The sequence below is a fragment of the Uloborus diversus genome, chromosome 2 (genome assembly GCF_026930045.1).
Source record: "Uloborus diversus isolate 005 chromosome 2, Udiv.v.3.1, whole genome shotgun sequence".
NCBI classification, from domain to species: Eukaryota; Metazoa; Arthropoda; class Arachnida; order Araneae; family Uloboridae; genus Uloborus; species Uloborus diversus.
The window spans coordinates 167,728,801-167,745,692 of NC_072732.1; the positions used below are offsets into that span (position 1 = coordinate 167,728,801).

General features: G+C 31.1%; 1 protein-coding gene across 1 annotated transcript in view; it reads left to right on the forward strand.

Moving 5' to 3' along the window:
* LOC129216648 (puratrophin-1-like) overlaps positions 1-16,892 on the forward strand; it is a 249,267-nt gene that overhangs the window by 184,904 nt on the left and 47,471 nt on the right. Inside the window, exon 11 of the mRNA XM_054850865.1 lies at positions 16,285-16,512. Coding sequence (XP_054706840.1) covers positions 16,285-16,512 — 228 coding nt within the window. The remainder of the gene's footprint in view (positions 1-16,284; positions 16,513-16,892) is intronic.

Here is a 16,892-nt window from a genome sequence, read left to right on the forward strand (position 1 = left end):
GTTTTTTGCATGAAATTATAGTTCTGAAAATTACTGTTGACATTGAGAAGTAACTCAGTGATGCAGTCTCAAAATAATTCATGTTTGGTTAGGTGTAATTTCACAGAGAAAACATTAAAGCTGTCCGAAGACTTGTTGGAATTTGGTGTGACGTCATTACACTCAAAGCATGTCTTTCTGAAAATGCCTTTGTGATATCTCGTCTTCTGTTGTCTAAAGTGTCAAATTTGGCATTCATTAAAGCAGAATATTACATAGTTCAGAAAAAATTTTAAAACTTTGAGTTCATGTTGTTGAAGTCAAACCGAGGATGCCACAATAATATAGAAAATGATTCAAAAAACAAAACTTAAACCAGCTTCGTATTTTACTAAATGTGATATTATTTTTTGAAGTCCGAGACTTTAACAGGCTTTTTAAATTGGGGTTTTTACATAAAAGTACCATAATGTATAAATAACATAAATACGTGCCAAGAAATAATTTCTTCTCTCAGCTTTTTTATTTGCAATTCAAAAGAGAATTACCACTCATCAGAGCAGAGTAGCATTCGAATCTAAATGTTATACGATTGTGTTAAGGCAAAGCCTGTGGTTAACAACGAAATTTATTCCATTTTAGTATAATAAACTGCCATATTGCTACTGTGTTGTTTATTCCATATCCGAATCTGAAACTTCATTTTTTATCAGAGCTATTTTCTTAATTTATGGATTTACTGAATTTCAAGCATCTTGGAGGAAAATCGGTCAAGCCTAAGCATCGCGAGTGGAAAATGCTTGAACTTCTAAAAGAAGATCCTCTTAAGTCTCAAGTGCGAGGCAAAAAAGTTAAACTCGGTACTCGACTGCTTTGCACCGCTTTCAACTTAACTCTTTCCATCAGCCACTTCTTGAAGAAGATTGAAATATATGAGCTTCAAAAATTAAGGGTAAGTGGCCTTTCGAAATTTCTCAAGATTTCGGAAGTCCGATGCTCGCTGACTATGAAAACATCCGTATTCTTTGTGTTGTAGTTGTTATGATAACGAGCAGCTTGCTTAGAACTTGTTTAGAGAGACATGACTTTGGGATGTGGTTTTTTTAATTAGTGCTCTAATAGTTTCTTCGTTTTTTTCAAGTTGATAGTTAAGGGACAATACTTCGTTGACATTTTATTATTGTTTAAAATTTTAAATATACAAAGCCGATTTTAAATAGCATTTTTTTAAAATTTGTATTATTAATTATTGGCCAATGCCTCATGGCGCCTCACTTGTTTCAATGGTGAATAAATGTTACCTATCCATGTCCAGCTTTAGATCTGTTCCGAAATTTGCGAGGTTCATGGTATTATGATGCATAATTGTACTTCAAATTTGGATTTCAACGGCAGACTGCAATATCGTTGGGTTTCTTGGTCTTTTGAGAAAAGAACTGTCAAACATCTGTACCAATTATTTTTTGGAAGTTCTTTATAAACCAATATTGATGACATTGATGTGTCAAGTAGCTATCCCGAAATTTAAGAGCGGTACATAGTGTAATTTAAAAATGTTTCAATAAGAAAATCTAATGTTATAATCATTTTTTTAATTTTACATTATAAAGATTTTTTAGATTTAAAATTTTCTAAAATACGCACTTAGCATTTCAAGAAGCATTACTATGGTTTTGCACCTTAATGCGCTCTTAATAGTCTAATTCATAAATTGTAAGAAGTCGTAGAACATTTTTGTGTTTTTCCATATCGAAGAACGTCTCGAAATAAAATTATTTTTAAAAATGCTAAATGAAATACTTTTCATTGAGCATTTTTAAAATTAATTTTCTGATTTCGGATAGTCAAATGTTTACTTTTGTGACCAATTATGGAAATTAAAAGGCTGCCGATCAACTTACATCAATACTTATGCTTGACTTTTTTAAAAAGTTTTTGCATGATCTTCATTTGTATTTTGTACTGCTTTTGCCTTGATATTACAAACCATCTAACGTTTCATACTGCAGGAATACAAGCAAAACACTGCCATTTTTTTCTGAAATTGAGACCAGTTGCAGGGGTGCCCCAATGGAAGGTCACTCTGTCCTCCCATAAATTTTCATTATTCGACAAGTTGTCTAATGATACGACAAGTTTGGGGACATAATTGAAAATTTTTACATACCCAAATGTCCCTTTTCATACGTACTTATGTGTACATACGCCATACACGTATTTTATCGTTCGGCAAAAGTTGAAGTTCCATTCTGCAAACTGAGAATTTCTGCCATCCCAAAACTTTAAGATCGGGGCGCTCCCGAGTATAAGTTAGCAAAAATTCGAAGCATATATTCGAAGTCGTTCTTACTAACCCGGTTGGTTTAATTGGAAACGCGTAACTTTTCCATTAAATATGCACATCATTAAAAGAAAATTCCTTCATTAAGTAGGCTGTAATTTTTGCCTAATTGCTTGCTAGTAACTGTTATCGAAAAATACATAACCTTGCTTACTTACCCTCCCACGTTTCTTTTTCTCGTCAATGCCAATTTCATTTAAACACATGCCCTTGCTTGTCCTTTATTATCCCACCACAACACGCAATTGATATTTGAAATAATTTAATATAAGCTGCTCTGTATCTTCTTTTTTTCTCTCCCCACCCCTCAGTTTCTTTTATAAGTGCCGTTAGCTTTTCCGGGTATTTAAAGTGCCGGCTTTTATTAGATAATCGTGTGTAATAAAGTAGCCCTTGTGTCGGCCAACGCGATAAGGCACTTGGTTCGCTGACCTTAGGTCTGATGGTTGCATTAATTATTATCCTTCTGCTTGGAAAGTTCGGTTTTTTTCCGGCCGACCATAATTAATGGATCATTTTGTTCATAAAAGTTTCGGTTTCTCAGTTTGTTCTTTTCACTTAGCCTCTCAGCGGCTGAATTTCTTCGAAGTTATGATCGGTTTCATAGTTTGTTCTTTTAACTTTGCCTATCAGCGGTTGAATACCGTCAAAGTTATGTCGTGCAGTTAGAAGTTATTTACATTCTTTACATTACTTTACCGCTATCTTGAATGCTGCTATAAAAGTGAAAAATAAAATATGATTTTAATAACTTAATAAAGTATGTGGTGACGACATATGAAAATAGGGAAGGAATACTGTTATGTTTTTCCTTACTTACCAGCTAATTTCATCCATCATACTTCTAACTTTCACAAACTTATGTTTTATTAGTTTTATTTATTTGTTATATTTTATTTATTTTTGGGCATTTTAGTAGATTTTTCATTTAATGCACAGAAATCCTTACAAAGGTATGAAATGAATGAATACCTATGTGCGACAGAATAACAAGAGTACACAACGAATATCAAACACAAATTTGCAAATTAATTTAAATCGGGGTTTCAAAATAAGACTCTTCATCTTGATTTCATTGCTTACACTTCTTTGATTTGAAAAGGGGGCTCCTTGAAACCCCGAAACACGAGTTCTGCAATCAATTTGCTAATTTGTGCTTGATATATACGTTGTTTTCTTGTTTTTTCCCTATGGTGAATTCCAGGAAAAAGGAGACATGACACTTGAATTTTAAAAATTAATATTCTGTCACTTGCCATTTACCATTCTCTTCAGAAATGCATGAGTTTCTTGAATCTTAAGCTGTTTTTCCCAAATAGTTTGATGTCTTTTAGAAAATCAAGTCAAAATCAAGTATTCTCTTTGTGTTTTTACAGAGCAAAAAATCTCTTTTTTGTTACATGCTATAACTTCAATAAACTTGTTAGCAACATATAATATTTAGGTTAACTTTTATCTTTTAAATGTCTAGTTAAACTTTTTGGTAAGTAATTTAATTTTTTTTTTTTTCAACCATGAAATAGGTTCATTACTAAGGTGGCAATTTACTGTTCTTCCGTTACCAAAATACTGCATCTCAGTTAGTTCACCAAGAACCTATTGGGTATAGAAACTAATGTTTTTTTTTATGCAAAGCAGAATTATGTCCCTTGTCAAGGAGGCATAGTTAGAATTTTAATACAGATTTAATTTATATGGTTTTTAATGGTAACGAAAGGATTTAACTATAAGCTGGTACAGGGTAAAATTTTAGAGTTCTAGCATAAAGCAAACTATTAAAATTATTTAAAATTAGTTGTAACATTTAAAACATATATGAGTAATATTTGTACAAAAATTATGTTTGCTTTTATTTAAAAATTTAACTTTTATTTATTTCTTTTAAAACTGTTTCGTGATTTTATTTTTTCTATTGTATATGATGAAAATCATGAAAATTACACTTAAAAACTCCTAAGCATGTGAAAATCATTTTGGTATGACATGTTTGTGATATGACAAGCCAATTCAAGCAGAAACATTAGCTTAAAAACTTGAAATTTATATTGGAACAATACAATATTGGAACTGCTTTCAGATTTGTTGCCACAAGTCACAGGAAAGGACTGTTGAGAGCATTGATTTAACTGTTCAACGTACTGCGAAGAAATCAGGAAATTGCTCATTCTCATCTTGGTACACAAAATATGCGTATTTGAATACTGTAACAAGTTATGTTATTGAATATAGTAAGTACTTCAACAAATTGAAGGAAATTTAACTTTAAAGTCAACAGACTCACTTTGAAAGTCAATAAATAATGTTGAAGATACAGCTGAATCAAGAACATCAAATCAAAAGAATATGCCAAAGGATTCATTCACGTTTGGACAAGATTTGCTATTTGGATGGAGGGGAAAGAAATTAACAAAGAGCAATGTTTGACAGGTACTTCATATAGAACGTGAAAAAATAGAAATATTTTGTTTGAGAATGCGTAATAATGTGGGAATGATTTTCGTGTTTGCTGAGAAATAAGATAAATGTTCTATGGATTATGATAAAATTATTCAGTATTTAAAGAATTCAGAATATAATAGTTGGCTCTGGCATTAGATATCATTTTTTCAGACTGCTGTATGAGCTGAATGAATGTTTGTAATTGAAATTTACCAAGTTTACTTATTTCGGACTTCTTGTCCTTCCGGTATGTTCTTCCGTTACCCTTAACAAATATATAATTCATATGCTTAAAATAGTTATTTTTAAAAACTAGAGGTCAAAATGTAATGATTGAACACTCCCGTATGTGCTCTAATTTTTATAGAATTTCCCCTTTTAGAGTTTAACTGAACTTCTGGGGAGAACATGATAGCGTGAAAATCATGTCGCAAAAATGTTCTTCGGTTACCATTTTTTAAATTTGATTTAAAAAAAAAAAGTTACTAGCAAAAAAATTTAAGCTTTGGCGTTTTTAGAAACTTACTATGATGTGTATAAAAGTCTATGCATCAGTTTTTGAAAATATATGTATTTTGATATGCTCACATACAGAAATGCATCGATTTTTTTTCGTAAAGCTTCTTTCCGTTAGCGCTGGAATTCACCCTACAAAAAGTCAAAAGTGTTAGAACTTTCTTTCGTTGCTTGAACTTCATGAAGAAGATAGAGTACTTTTCTATAAAATGCAATGCACTCTAGAATGCTTAAATAAACGTTGCTTATTGTTACTTATTAATTTATTTATTTTCCTATTTATGCTTATTTATTTTTTATTGCATTATTTATTTATTTTGAATATGAATGTTTATTTATTTATGTGTACTTTTATTGTTATTTGTTTATTTTTTTGATAGTTAATATTAAAAGCAAATAAATGAAAGAAAGAAATTCTCTACTAAGGGAATTTTTTTCTACTCCGTTTTTTTTTTTTTTTTTTTTTTTTTTTTTTTTTTGAATAATTTTAATGAAAAATACTTTACTGCGTAAAAGCTTACTAGGTACTAACTATTATCATCATTACGGTTAGGGTGCCGTTCGTAATAATTGTTATCAATTTCCCAATTTGATTAAAACTATCATGAAGTGATCTAGATCAGTAATTACTTTTATTAAAATTGTTTCATGAAAAGGAATTAGTTTAACAAAGACTAACAATGCGTTTTTGTTGTTTTGAGTTCTTAATATTATTGATAACAAATTAGTGGACCACTTTCAACATTTTTCAATTAAAAATGAATACTGAAAAGCATTACAAGTTATTTGTATTTTACTGCATTAAAATGAAAATATAAGTCTGATTCTTTACTGTGTTTAACATTATACCTTACGCTAGTTTTCAATTTAAAATGCATTTTTCTGATGACCTTACGGAGCAATGTCTTCCATTTTTTAGAACCTCGCATTAGCAGATACATCCCTCCACCCTCCCACCCTCCCCTCAGAAAAAGAAAAAAAAATCATCAAATCATGTTTTAACAATTATCCTGCTGCTAGAAACGCTGAGATAGCGGCCAAAATATCTACTCTTCAAATTCATTACCTATTCAAAAAGCTATCATTCTATATTTAAAATTAATTTCAACCTCGACTGCTCTTCTTTCCCCCCCCCCCTTTCCTTCTTCACTTTTCAGTCATCATCATCAGATTTTCTCTCTCTCTCTCTCTCTCTCTCTCTCCTCTTCCTCTTCATTTAATACCACCGATTTTAATCCTCGCTCCCTCGGGTTTTTAAACTCCACCCTTTCACCACTGAGCATTGTATCGTGGGAACTGTGAACCACTCTTGGTGTTCTCCCGAGGAATCTCTCCATCTGTGATATCTACATCTGGTTCAGAACAGACTAAGTCAGCTATGATTGTACGTGTATTGTAAAATTGACCATGCTAATTTATATAAAGAAGGTTCTTAAAGAAGTACTATAAATTATATCAATATTTAGTTTGAAATCACAAAAAGAGGAACGAAAATATTTAATCAGGTAGGTTAATTCGTTTCCTTATTAGTTGAATATTTTTAGCAAGCCCACCTCAATGCAGTCAAATCCAGTGTTAGCGAAGTCCGTTGCAACGAAAAATTCGTTACAGCGAAGACTTTGAAAACTATCAATTCAAATTTTATAGGTAAGAACAATGTCAAACTTCGATGTATCTGTCTGACGAATTTAATGATTTCACTGATCTCTTGGACTTCATTAAAACTCTTTAGCATCGAACCACCTGTTTAATGTACCTACACATCTAAGTCTCTATTTTGCCATATTTATATCTCTTTCTATAGCTTGTTTGTCATTAAATTTATTCATGAAACTTTTTACATGCATAGCCGGCATTTTTCTTTCTAACTTTTCTTAATTTATTTACAAAAACTTTTACATATTTTTATGTTAAAGAGGAAAAATCGTAACAACTACTTTGTTTTTTCAAATTCGATTATGTACAATGTAACTTTGAAAATAAATGATTGCCTTAAACATTGGAGACCCCTGGACCTTGATCCTGCTAGCCCATGTGTTAACCAGGATATACATACACCTATATTTTAAACACCTTCATCTGTCCATATATTTACTTATTCCTCCTCTTATCTTTGTATCTATGGATGAATTCATTCCTTATCTTATCATGTATAGTACACGTATACTTTGGCTTTTCCGTATTTACCCGTTTCCGAGATCTTTTTTATTGCTTCAATATATTTCTATTTTGCAGAATGGGCAATATTTTGCCTTCTGTTTAATTTCTAAAATCCATAGTATATAATGATTGTTCGCAACTTCGGCTTCTCCTTTTTCAACAACTGCAGAACAATGCAATATTTATTACAAATCATACAGTAAAGCTTGTTTATAGAAACATACCTAAATTTTGAAAACTATTATAGAGTCAAATCTATATTGCTATAAACTAATAAACAGTTGTGTAATTAAATATGTTCTTCATTTTTGCTAGATTCCTTGGCATTATATATATATATATATATATATATATATATATATATATATATATATATATATATATATATATATATATATATATATATATATATATATATATATATATGAATTTAAAAATAGCTGTATGATCTGCAGTCTCATCACAAACATCACAAACTCTTGCCAATAAACCAGGCGCAAAATACGCGTGAATAAAGAATATGGATCGTTAACTTGACTTTTAATAGCTAGAGGAGGCGGTGTTGGGGCTTGTTATCGGTGTTGCCACTTTTTATGAGTAAACTTTTCAGCATTTATTCTTTCGCCGTGAAAGACGCACGTCTTCCGGGTTCGTGCAGTGGTGTAAAAAAAAGTATAGCATTTCAAAATAATAAATAAGAAATTTTTTCATAAAATATCACTTGAAAAGTCTTGGTGTAAAAAAATGTATAGCATTTCAAAATAATAAATAAGAAATTTTTTCATAAAATATCACATGAAAAGTCCTCGATCGTTGACGTCAATGGCGCTTTGTTTAATGAGGATTAAATTTCACTGCAAGTTCAATCCAAGAATTTATGAAACAGGATTCCTAAATGTCTAAATTGTTATTATTATTTCTTTTTTATTGCTTTGAAGAACTAACTTTAATTACTGGAAAGTAAGAATTATTATTTTCTGCATACGTTTAATACCACATGTTCGCAAAGCTGAATTCGTGCATTGTTAGCTTAAAAAACATGTGTTTTGTTGGCTAGATGTTCTTCAAACTTTCTTTCAATAAAATAATTATATTTCACATGTTTTTCCCTTTTCTTTTTTAAAATAATTTATGTGTGTGTGTGTGTTTCTGCATAAATTTAGCGAAACTGTTTTCACATCCTAACTTCCTTTGTGCATGTATAAGAATTTATTTAACTTTGCATAATGTTTTTGAATCGAGAAATCAACCGGTCCCTGAGCTATCGTCAAGCAATTAGTTTTTCCAATTTACTTACGTAACAAATTGTACAATGGTACTAATCGTCCAGTGACAAACGGACACACATTTGTATTATGGTCGTCGTAATTACCTCAACTTTTTTTTTCTAGCTTTATTCAAGTTTTGTAGTTAAGGTTAAAAGATAAATACCTATTTATATTACCCTATACATTTTGCTTAGTTATGTAATGATTCTCTTTCTTTATTATGTTCTTCGTTAAAAACTAAGTTACGTAAAAGAAACGCGCTTTTCATATATTTCCAATATTTGTCACGGAGCTGTAATTCTGAGGCTTTGCTTATATCTCAGCAACTAGACCACTTAGAGACTTCGGGAATTCACTAAATGATTTGTTTAATCTTAAAATACAACTTCACGTTAAAAAAGAAAAAGAAAAAAAAAAAGAAATATTTTAATATTTTAAAAAGTACTAGTTGAATTAATTAAAATCTAAAATTATATTTCAATCTGGATGGTCAAAACTAAATAGGCATCAGTTCAGCGCAAACGTCGTCAGGAAAAAATGAGAAATAATAGACTTTTTTTACTAAGCACTTTTTTTATGCACTCGAAAGGACAAAATGCTTTTCTGGATCAGAAAGGGCAATTTCAGTATTCGTAGTATTCCTGTAGTTTTCAATTACTCCAAGCAAATGACACCACAAACGAAGAAAAGTACGGCTCGAGTCATGTAGGGAATTTCTTATCATTATGTAGCTTTCAATCATAAATTTGAGTGTTGAAGCATGCATATTTTTCTTAATGGGAAAGTTTGGTCTGAAATGACTTGAGCCACACTTTTCTTCGTTTGTAGTGTCATTTTCTTGGAATAATTGAAAACATCAGGAATATTTAAATTGTCCTTTCATACCCAGAAAAGTTTTTTGTCCTTTTGAGTGCATTACGAAAAGGGCTTAATATTTTTTAAAAACAATCTGTTATTTTTTGTTTTTACAGCAAATGTATTTCAGAAATAGAATGATGTTACCAACACGGAACTTCGCCTTACTTTTTCATATAAATTCTTAGTATTTTTTAAAATATTCTGTTACTGTTTTTATGTATCACTTTATTTAAATCGACAAAACAAATATTTTTTAAAGTCCTAAAGTCAAATGTTATTATTCTTAAACTCTTTAAAACGTCATGATTTTTTTTAACATTTACATAACTCAACTAGAACTGTTTACTAAATTGCCTTCCATTTATACCAATTTGTGTTTCTATTTTGTTTATTTAATTATACTTACTTCAAATTAAAATTCAGTCACTTTTTCTTTTCATTAAAGGGAACCTTAGCGTTTTTATTCTTTACTAACTCCTACATTTCTTGTCTGGAGCCTTCCCCCTTCACCGGTGTCAAGCGTGTTCTGTCTAAAAATCTTGGAATGGCGTTTCTTTTTTGTCAACCCGCGGCCTCTATTTTAGGAAACTGTTTCCGGCTCGACACCCGACTGTTTTATTTTTGGTAAGAAAGCGGGAAAACCTGGTGAAACAGACGCGTACCATATGTTCTGTTCAGCTCCCTTTAAAAAATCCTTTCCTTTAATATGAGCCTTTTAAAACGTATGTTTTTCATTTTCTCGAGTAAGAGAAGTTTTGAGAGAAATCATCTGACAAAGTTCTTACTCGAAATAAATGATAGCATCCATTCTGCTTTTTGTTTATGAACTGTTCATATGCTCCATGTGGAGTATTTGAAAAAAAGTACTGAAAATGCCTTAAATCCCCTTAAAAATTTATGTTCAAGGATCTATGGTGGGTATGCCAAATAAGGCTAAACTTACATTTTTCTATGTAGGATAGCATAAATTATCTTGATCGTAGATGTTTAATTTCTTATTCACAATGTTGGTTCTCGATATTCGATGGCTGTAATCGTAATCAGTAAAAAAAAAATCGCATGCATTAAAAATATATATAAATGAATAAGAACATTTTTTTTTTCGTCTGATCCAAAAGTAATTTTTTGCGACACCTGCTTAAGATATTCTTCTCTTCAACAAGTACAAGCATCCAGTTTTTTAGGATTGGTTTAGTGGTCTTTTTAGAAAACCTTTCTTCGACAATTTTCTGCTTTTAGAATATGACATTCTCCGTCATATTCTATTGTTGGTAAAAGCCAAAAGTGCATAAATAGGACAATTTAAAAAAAAAATGTTTTTCACATTAAGCTGGTTATTGTGAGAAATGCATCTGTTAACGTTAATGTCAATTTCATTATTTGTTTGCGAAAGCAATAAATATGAATCGCAAATTCATCTTTAATTCTCCAAAGTGTAACAACTTCTGTACATTCCTTATTTAAAACAACATTAATACATTAAAGGTAATAAGGAGGGAAATGTGTAAAATACTATTAGGATAAACGCTCTGTTTTGCAATGCTGACCATCACTCCCATAACATATTGCGTTTTGAAAAAAAAAAATATGATTCATCCTAACTTTATTTATGTTGTTGAATGTTCCACCATCTATGGCCTTCAGAGGCGCCGCTATTGAGGTGTGTCGAGATTTAAATTCCGGTGGGACGCCTGCCTACATGGATAATAAATTTCATGGCCGCAATGGGGTGGGCGTTCTTTACTTTAGATCTATCTCTCAGTATGTCGTCTGCAAATCTAACAAGTATCTGATTATTCTTGGCATTAGCTATGCATATGTTTCATTGAAAATCCTATTACTTCAAGTGGCACTTTTATATTTATTCCGTAAAACAATAACATTAGTAATAATTTTACAATGCTTCACGTATCTGCACTTATTCATCGGTTTAAAATTCAAAAATTGTAGAGCAAGGTTTTCGACAAAACAATTAAGTGGTCTACATTCTTCAAATGACGGATATTTTTCTCATTAAAGAACAACCTGCATTGCTACTTCCTTTTGGTTATTTTTTAAATTATTTTCCCGAGGAAAACATTTAAGTAGTTAAAAAAAAAGTTATATATTTTGACATTAATTATATTTAAAGTCCTGAAGCTTTCTATGTCTGTAAAACAATGTCTGTCTTAATAAATTTTTAGTTCATAAGATACTTCCGACATTATTTATGAAGACTAAATTAATCACAAATTAAACATTCCAACTGAGTGATTATTCTTATTATTTAAGAAGAGGAAAAGAAAGAAATATTGTAGTTAGAAAATTCAGGGGAGGGTGGGGGATGTCCATTTCTTTTTTACGTAATTTATTTATGTACTATGCGCAAAACATATAGATCGATTTACGTCATAAAATTCACATTCATTCATTCGTTTAAAATTTCTATTGCTAGCGTTATGTTTTCGAAGTTTCAAATTTTCTTCCAAAATGTATTAAATTTTACTGTTTATGAGAAATTTCACATCTTAGACAACCAGTAATTTGCAATGAACTGGGAGATTGAGAAATTTATAACTATTCGTTAGATCACTCTATTAAATTAATGACAATGATGATGATACAGATGATAATAATAATGACAATAAAACAATTTTAAGCGGAATTACCCCTCCTGATCCCCCTAAATGATGGGCATATTTAAAACATAATGAATAAAGATTAAAATAGCATTCGTTTTGCACGAAATTATTCGTTTAAAATTTCCGTTTAATTTGTGGCATGTCTTTCACGTTTTCAAACTATTAGCTCACACATGGTACAGGAGTACCGTACTACATGTGAACTAGTAAGTGTAAGCATCCACCAAACGAAAATTCAAGGGCTTTTTTGTGAGCAACCTAAATTAGTCGCTAGGGATATAGGGAGGGGCAGGGGCGGCAAATAGGGGGGTCAAGAGGGGGCGGATGCACCCCCAAATCTTTTGAGCAGAATGATAGAAAATATGTGAATTTAATTTATTTAAGTCGGAAATCCATGTTCATTAAAAAAAAAGTCTCGCTGGTTCTCAGTAGCTATTTGATGAAACTCGACACATTCCATGACTAGAAAAAGTGTTTTTCGTTATTGGGATGATGACTTAGAAATTCATGAAATATTTTCCGGCCTTTTCTGAACATAAAAAATTGATAGAGAATCATTGTTAATTTTAACTAAAGAAGACATTTCTTCAAATAGGCTAAATATTTCATACTTGTGTGCCCAGTGTAACGATGGTATGTCCAATATGAGAGGCTCGTGCAAAGTGGTGTTGCTTCATGATTTTCAGAAGAAAATTCTTTGATATTTTACAATCACTTTTACGCTCATTTTTTAAGTGTATATTTATTTAATGAGTGTTCATCGCTTTCTTCTGCTAGAAACACGTTTCAGCTGCTCAATGCATTATATGTTTTCATAGAACCTTATTAAAAATGCATGTGATTATTGAATTAAAAAAAACATATCAACAAATACCTTTTTTGGGGCTCTATAATTATGCAAACTCGGAGTGACACAAGTTGGTCTTCAAAAGTTAAAACCATAAATACATTTCTCTATAACTTCAAAGCAGCGATTTGACGACTGGAAGAATTATTGCAGAACAATTATTTCATTGGTGAAAAAGCTCATGCCCTTTAGTATGTTTGACTTCGTTTGAATTTTTATTCAATTTTTTTGTACTGAGGAAAGTTTTTGAAAAATACTTTACTCTATTAAAACATCTTCAATCCGTTACCCTTAATTTTCGGACTATTCAAGTCACAGTTCAATCTAACAATTAATCTGTGCACCATACTACCATATTTCAATCGACAATTGAAACTGAAAATAAGATTTTATATATAGATATATATTTCAACCAAGCGTGAAACTTTTCAAAAAAATTCTTTCTCCGAGCCAATTTTAAAAAGGTGAAAAAAAAAAAAAAAATCCACATGATGATGTCAAGTCAAACATTGATTTTTTAATATTTTGTATGAAGTAATAGATTCAGTTTCGAATGAAATTAACACAAGATTTGATGATAATTATTTTTCTGTATGGTTGGCTCTATATTATCTGGATTGGATTTTGAAGACGGAAAAAAAAAATGTTTCAATTATGAGTATTCAATTTTTAGCATAAGGCAAGAAAAATTACAAGCACTATACCGACAGACCGGTTATCACATCCAGAGACTGCAGTTTGGTCCTCGTTATGGACTCATCATTCTGGAATAGTGAATAACAGAGCTGGAGGCAGATGACATCTCCTTGAAGCTGAGAGCGCCGATGAGACTAGATTATTCAATGATGAAAAATTAAGCTCCTTACAATTTTTGAAGTTGCCTGGGTGATTTTGAAGAGCTAGATGTAAAAAACGTTTTCATAAATAACTTTGTTACTTCAATTATTTTTTAACTATTCCTATCAGCTCAGCCAGTGGAGAAAGATTTTTTTTTATCTCTCAGGAGGTTAGAGAATTATTTTCGAAGCATAATGGGCAAAAAATTCAAGCGAAGTCATATATGCTATAAGGCATGAGCTTTTTCACCATCTTTTCTATTTAGCTGTACTGGCAAAACAGCACGACACTGGGCACTGATTAGTAACACGATTCCCTATTCTTCCGAATTTCAAAAATCATACATTAAAACTTTTCCAAAAGGTATAAAAACTTTAGTATCGAGATGTTTTGTATGATAACTTATTAGAAAGTTAATCAAAATTTTTAATAGTTTCTAAACACTAATTTTTATTCATATCAAACCGATTTTATGACCACTTCCTGTTAGCTAATTTGCGTTTGGGACCGCACTGTGGTAATACCTATTTAAGAAACTCGACCCCCCAAATGAAATGCTGAAATGCCGCCCCTGGGGAGGGGGGAGCGGAGATTCAAACAGAGATAAAAATTAAACTTTCAAAAGCCTCCAGCGATATCGCAGAGTGACCACCTTAAAGGTTCTCTTATGTGACCACACATCCTCGAATTTCAATAATAGTTTCCAAATTTGGATATTTTTAATGGCATAGTCTGAAAAAATAATCAAACAGCTTGAGCACGAAATTGAAACAATCCCTCCAAATTTCTAGATTTGTGATTATTTTCTCCAAATTTTTGGTGCTAGATATGCAATTTAAAGCTTTCAGCTATTATTCTGTGAAAATTAAGATGATGTTATGGTAATTACCAAGTTATTTCCTTAGTAATGCAATTTCTAACTGGCATTGAATATAAAAAATATTTTCATTCATTTCCATGCAGTGCATTCAGGAGTACATTCGTATTCGCAACTCCAGAGCTCGAATACACTACCTTGTGGTGGTTAACAATACTACCGATAAAGGTAAAACTTTCCGTTCCGCATGTTTTCTTTGGGGGTAAATTACAGACTTTAGACCGTTTGTGGTATAATGCAAATTCACAGGAATAGAAAAGAAAGCTTCTCACAAAAACAGTGAAAAATAACTGGCATTCAATAAGCTTCAAAGCAAGTTATAAGTCACAGCATTTGTTAGTTTTACCTTTTTCATCCGCCATTATAGACTGACCGCAGTGCCTCCTATAGTTTATTGGAGTTGCGAATCTCCATGGAAATGTTTTGAAATTAAAATCTTTAAAACGTTTAAGTGATCTTTGAAATGAAAACTGTGTGTGGAGGGGAGGGGAGTCACCCCCTTGCCCACATTTTACTTTTTCCTACAAATGTTTCTTTTTTTTTCGGTAGAGGAGGAAGGGCCCTGTTTTCCTTGTTTCTATACTATCCTGTTGCGCGGTTGCGTCTAAAGTAAAATAATATCTTTTTCGTCTAGTGTGTGCGCGTTTTGAAATACAAAATAGCGATGGTACGGGTAAGAAGCAATTTATGTTTTTGTTTTGATCTTGTAATGAATAAATTATTGATCATTGTTTTGCTTTCTTGAACGTCTTTTCTATATGGTGAAAGTTAGTTTTTAGCTAGTTATAGCAGTTTCTGATTTAAACGAAATTTGACTATTAAAAACGTTTTGTTTTAGCTCAACCTCAATTTATTGAAACTTTCACATGTACCTGTTATTGCATACGTTATGATATTAATTTGACTTAAGGATGTGTTATAAAGCAATGCAACTTGTTCATCTGGTAAAAGTGCTTTTGCTGATTCTATCATCAATTGCTTATGACTGGCATTGCTTGCATTTGCAATAATACTGCATTCACATCATGGGAATTTCTGCCTTCATGTTTATACAATCAGTAATTCATCAATTATCAGAAACAATTGGTACTTTGAAGGGAGAAGGGGTCAGACTATTAAGATTTTTCTGAAAAACAATTATTTATGAGAAAAAAAAACATTCTGCAGAGAAACGACACACAATGAAGAAACAGTGATATTAAAAAAGTGCATTAATCTATTTTTTATCAAACATATCTTACAAATTATGATGCACTTGCCTAGTTTGAAACATTCAAAATAAAAAACAGGCTTTTCTGTGACTTTAAATAGGGTTTCATATGACTTAAAAATTTTAATTTACCTACTAGAATGCTTTCCGTTAACAGAGTTTTGGCGAATTAATATTTAAATGCGCGATTCTGCTACGTAAAAATAACTGATTAATGATAATACATTTGCCATGTATCCAAAATAATAAAATGTAAATTAGAATAATATCTCATAAATGCATAAAACTTGCTTTTTATGATTCTATAGATATTATTGTTTCTAATTTGTAGCGACAGATTGAAAAGGGCAATGACTTGCTGGAAGAAGTCTCCACACTAAGCCATGAAACTTTTCTCACTAAGACCCAAGAAGAGAAATCTTCTGAAACTACAGAAGATAAGGTTGTGCAAGATTTAGCTTTGTCACTGAAGCAACATCTCGGCTCTTTCTCTGAAAAACTGGAAGGAACCCGAGAACGCATCGAAGATACTGCCAAATGTTATCAGCTAATGGACAAAGTATGTGAAGTTGCTTTTTAAATCTTTTCCATTTAACTTAAACTTTGAATTTCATTAATTTTTTGGTTTAAACTTTACGTAGGTGTAATTAGTCATAAAATCTATTTTGATTTTTTAAAAAATTTCTTTTCTAACTTAATTTTAACATATGTTATTTTGGTTTTGATTTTTTGGTTTGATGTTGATCTGTAAATTTATTATATCAAAGTAAAATCTTATAGCTACTTATAATAATATGAGAGCAAATTCTTTATATTTTGTGGCTAACAACCTGTTTTTAATTTTCTTTATTGAAAAGATTAGAATCCCTCTACTTTTAAGACATTATTTCCAGAACTTACTTTTCAATATTTGTAATTTTATCTACTTTAATCTCTTAA